The 4,236-nt window shown below is 41.3% G+C and overlaps 1 protein-coding gene across 1 annotated transcript; it reads left to right on the forward strand.

Moving 5' to 3' along the window:
- Positions 1-259: 259 nt before the first annotated feature.
- T265_10196 (hypothetical protein) lies at positions 260-967 on the forward strand (the record flags this gene model as incomplete). Its single annotated transcript, XM_009176494.1, has 3 exons — positions 260-342; positions 365-527; positions 656-967. 3 exons carry the CDS (start codon positions 260-262, stop codon positions 965-967), a joined length of 558 nt encoding a protein of 185 aa, XP_009174758.1.
- Between the last annotated feature and the right edge of the window lie 3,269 nt (positions 968-4,236).

Here is a 4,236-nt window from a genome sequence, read left to right on the forward strand (position 1 = left end):
TTAATTCAGGGGTTTGGCACCCATGCTAGCCAACAAGAACACTCAAAGCTGGTCTAGTGTGAAGAGGACTTACTGATTGGTCCCCGTCTGTCTTACAACCTGGCCAGTTTGGTGACCTGTTCACTTGGCCTGATGAAGCTTTTGTGTCAAAAGCAAAATGTTGCCCAAATAAAATTTATTTATTGTTTACCAAGCTCTTCTGAAGTGAACACATCTTAAATCTCGTCACATTAAGGAACTGTCTCAACCGACATAAGCCATGCACACAAATTACGCTAAGGCAGTAGCGAATCACACCGGACATACGACTATTGAAGAGGGTGGCATGAAACTCACCATTGAGTCAATTAGTGATGGGCTTCAGTTTGTTCCACCACACCACACTGGCCTATGCGGAAAAGAACTGTAATCCACTGCCCACTATTCGTGTACATCATGGCTTGCATCTCCCCACTGAGAGAAACAATCTGACAGTACCCAACTACACTCTCGCCAAGCAGGAGGTGGATACGGAAACATCTCAGCAAGTTCATCACAAACACCTCCCCCTATATAGTGAACTGGAATTTCAGACTTCAACTACTTGTTTCTGGCCGTTTCTACTGGGAACAACATCACAGTTCATTTCCCCTATTCGTTCCTATTTTTTGCGTAGAGAGTGACGCGTGATTCTGTTAGTACTCGGCGTGGTACGACCGGCGTTCCACTGGTTACAGCAACATCAACTCCACATAGCCTCTATCGGCTATCAGTATCTGGTACCACCATGAGAGCACTTTCAACTTTTCGAACCATTGCTCCTGCTGGGATTGCAACTTCAATGATTAGAATACAGGCAGTTCAAAATGTGGCGCAGTTGGAATCAGGTTTTCCTTTACGAGCAATCCCTGTGGCCACAGTGGGCTCAAGCTTGAACACCGTACAACGTCTGTTCGCAGATAAGCTGGACGGTCTTACTAGGAAATGACAATATGCACATTAACGAGGTTTCTAGCCCGTGTAAGCAGGATCAAGGTAGACACAGCCACGAATGCGAGTAGATCCGAGATTCGTTTTGTCTGTTCCTTGCAAACTTTTTTCCTATAAAGGCTTGGAACGGAAAAACAGTGCTTTCTTAATTAGACGCTGATAGGACGTACGTAATATAAGTCCGAGACACCTCAACCTAGTCGGTCGAATCCAGTTTTCAGACAATTCTCACTCGTTACCATCTAGCTGCCTATGTTCCATCTTGTCGCCTACTCGCTACAGTGAGCTCACCTGAAGATGTCCTAAATCCCCAGCTTGAACTGTCTCGCAACAGCAAAGTTGTGAGACACGGCCCTTCAGCTTCAGCGAGATTCGTTTGTGAGTCCGCGTACTGGCGTCATACTAAAATCATGGCTTACGCAGATGCCAAGCTATTTGAACTGATCCGCAATTTTATGCTTTTTATTCCAACTTTTCAGGATAGCACAAGAAAGAGAGAAACTGTGGGGCATGGTTCTAGACTTTGAAAGTAGAAAGGGCTTGCCAAAACATGGGATATTCTGTCTCAAAACATTCTGACTACTTTTTCCGATGTAGTTTGCGCAAAAAATCAAAAAACAGCAACAAAACCGTATCATTTGTATAGCCAAAGTTCACTGATCTTTCTTCGGAGGGGTTCGCATACTCTACCCCCTTGGAATGTGCCATGTTCATGAAATTGCCGCCGACAACTTTGAACAAAAAGAACCAGAAAAAAACAAAATAGTACTGACAAGTCATCCTTTTGATTCCGCGATAAGCGCGCCGGGATTCGGCAGAGAAACGAATTTTCCAAATTTGGTACTAGATAAGAAGTTAATTAATTTGGTTTCATTTAGTACCAGTAGTCCTCACCCACTAATCGATCGACTGTGTCTGCGTGTGTGTAAAATTTAAGGCGGTGAGACCTGATAATTCACTTGAAATTTGGGCTGAGATTCGGACAGGAGTAAATTTTGGTTGATTCTGTCTTTTACTCAATATTTTATTTTTTTTATTTTTTTAATTTTTATTTTAATGTTATGTTTTATTTTATGTACTTTTTATTTCACTCGATACCACCAAATACCGTTTGAAAACCAGTTTCTATATTGTTCTGCTTTCATCAGGTAGACACAGCCACGAATGCGAGTAGATCCGAGATTCGTTTTGTCTGTTCCTTGCAAACTTTTTTCCTATAAAGGCTTGGAACGGAAAAACAGTGCTTTCTTAATTAGACGCTGATAGGACGTACGTAATATAAGTCCGAGACACCTCAACCTAGTCGGTCGAATCCGGTTTTCAGACAATTCTCACTCGTTACCATCTAGCTGCCTATGTTCCATCTTGTCGCCTACTCGCTACATGAGCTCACCTGAAGATGTCCTAAATCCCCAGCTTGGACTGTCTCGCAACAGCAAAGTTGTAAGACACGGCCCTTCAGCTTCAGCGAGATTCGTTTGTGAGTCCGCGTACTGGCGTCATACTAAAATCATGGCTTAGGCAGATGCCGAGCTATTTGAACTGATCCGCCATTTTATGCTTTTTATTCCAAATTTTCAGGATAGCACAAGAAAGAGAGAAACTGTGAGGCATGGTTTTACACTTTGAAAGTAGAAAGGGCTTGCCAAAACATGGGATATTCTGTCTCAAAACATTCTGACTACTTTTTCCGATGTAGTTTGCGCAAAAAATCAAAAAACAGCAACAAAACCGTATCATTTGTATAGCCAAAGTTCACTGATCTTTCTTCGGAGGGGTTCGCATACTCTACCCCCTTGGAATGTGCCATGTTCATGAAATTGCCGCCGACAACTTTGAACAAAAAGAACCAGAAAAAAACAAAATAGTACTGACAAGTCATCCTTTTGATTCCGCGATAAGCGCGCCGGGATTCGGCAGAGAAACGAATTTTCCAAATTTGGTACTAGATAAGAAATTAATTAATTTGGTTTCATTTAGTACCAGTAGCCCTCACCCACTAATCGATCGACTGTGTCTGTGTGTGTGTAAAATTTAGGGCTGGGATTCGGACAGGAATAAATTTTGATTGATTCTATATTTTACTCAATATTTTATTTCATTTTTTTATTTATTTTAATTTTGTTAATTTTTTAATTTTAATTTTATATTTTATTTCTTATATTTTTTATTTCACTCGATACCACCAAATACCGTTTGAAAACCAGTTTCTATATTGTTCTGCTTTCATCATTTTTGTGCGATCCAACACTACCATTCCACCGGTTGTCTTTCGATTGTGTACTAGAGGAGGAAGTTGGCATTTTGACGAAACAGATCATTTTGGCTGCATACTGTGCGTGCGTAACGAAATCCATTCTTCCCGTGTAGATGTAATGCCCAGAGTGCTGTGCGGTACTTTTGCAGACGTGGCGACAGGCAAGAACACTTCCGTTCAAGTAAAATTTTGCCAATTTTAGACCGACGGCATACAGGTTGCGTGCAACGTGCAAAACTCATAGGCGACACTGTGTGGTGAGTGACTTCCGGTTGCTTTCGCAAACGATTCATTATAGTTGCTCTTTTTGGGCATGTAGCGATGGGCGAAATAAACAACTTGAAATTGTGTTGTGTAGCAACTGAGGTTGAGCAGGAGTTTGAACTCTCCCGGACGTTGAGTTTCCGTAGAATTTTGTAACTTAGACGTACTTAGATGAAATAACAGAGAACCTAATTGTGTTCGTCTAATTAGCCTCTGTTTCCCTGACTCCACATTCCAATTATCCAATTATGACCATTTTTTGGGGGAGAGATAAGCCCCTTTTTTAATTGTTTGCCACCAAAACTGGATAATAAATTTAGATGTCTAGCAGTTTGAAGGATTGATGTATGACTCTGCTCATGTTTGGTATAATTCTCTCAGAAAGTTGCTAGGAAATCGACAGACTCTGATGCTTACATTGCAATTTAACTTTTGGTATCGTCATTCGAAACTATTGTGGACCATGACTGTTGGTCGTTTTGTACATGAGAAAATAAAACCAGCCGGTCGAGGTATTTCAAAAATATTAAAAACTGAAACGATTGCTTTGCCATTTGGGACAAGGCCACGGCAGGCAGCTCATTGGAATGCTGAATTTGACTTTGTCGTGATGTTTTGTGAACTAGGATTTTTCATGGAGGCCTTGACTGCAACCAGTAATTGTTACAACATCTCGGAGATTCTGAAGAGACACTCGAATGACACGGAACAGATGATAACCAGTTTGATTTGTTGCCCTGAATGTG

This window comes from Opisthorchis viverrini (assembly GCF_000715545.1).
Source record: "Opisthorchis viverrini unplaced genomic scaffold scaffold56, whole genome shotgun sequence".
Classification (NCBI taxonomy): domain Eukaryota; kingdom Metazoa; phylum Platyhelminthes; class Trematoda; order Opisthorchiida; family Opisthorchiidae; genus Opisthorchis; species Opisthorchis viverrini.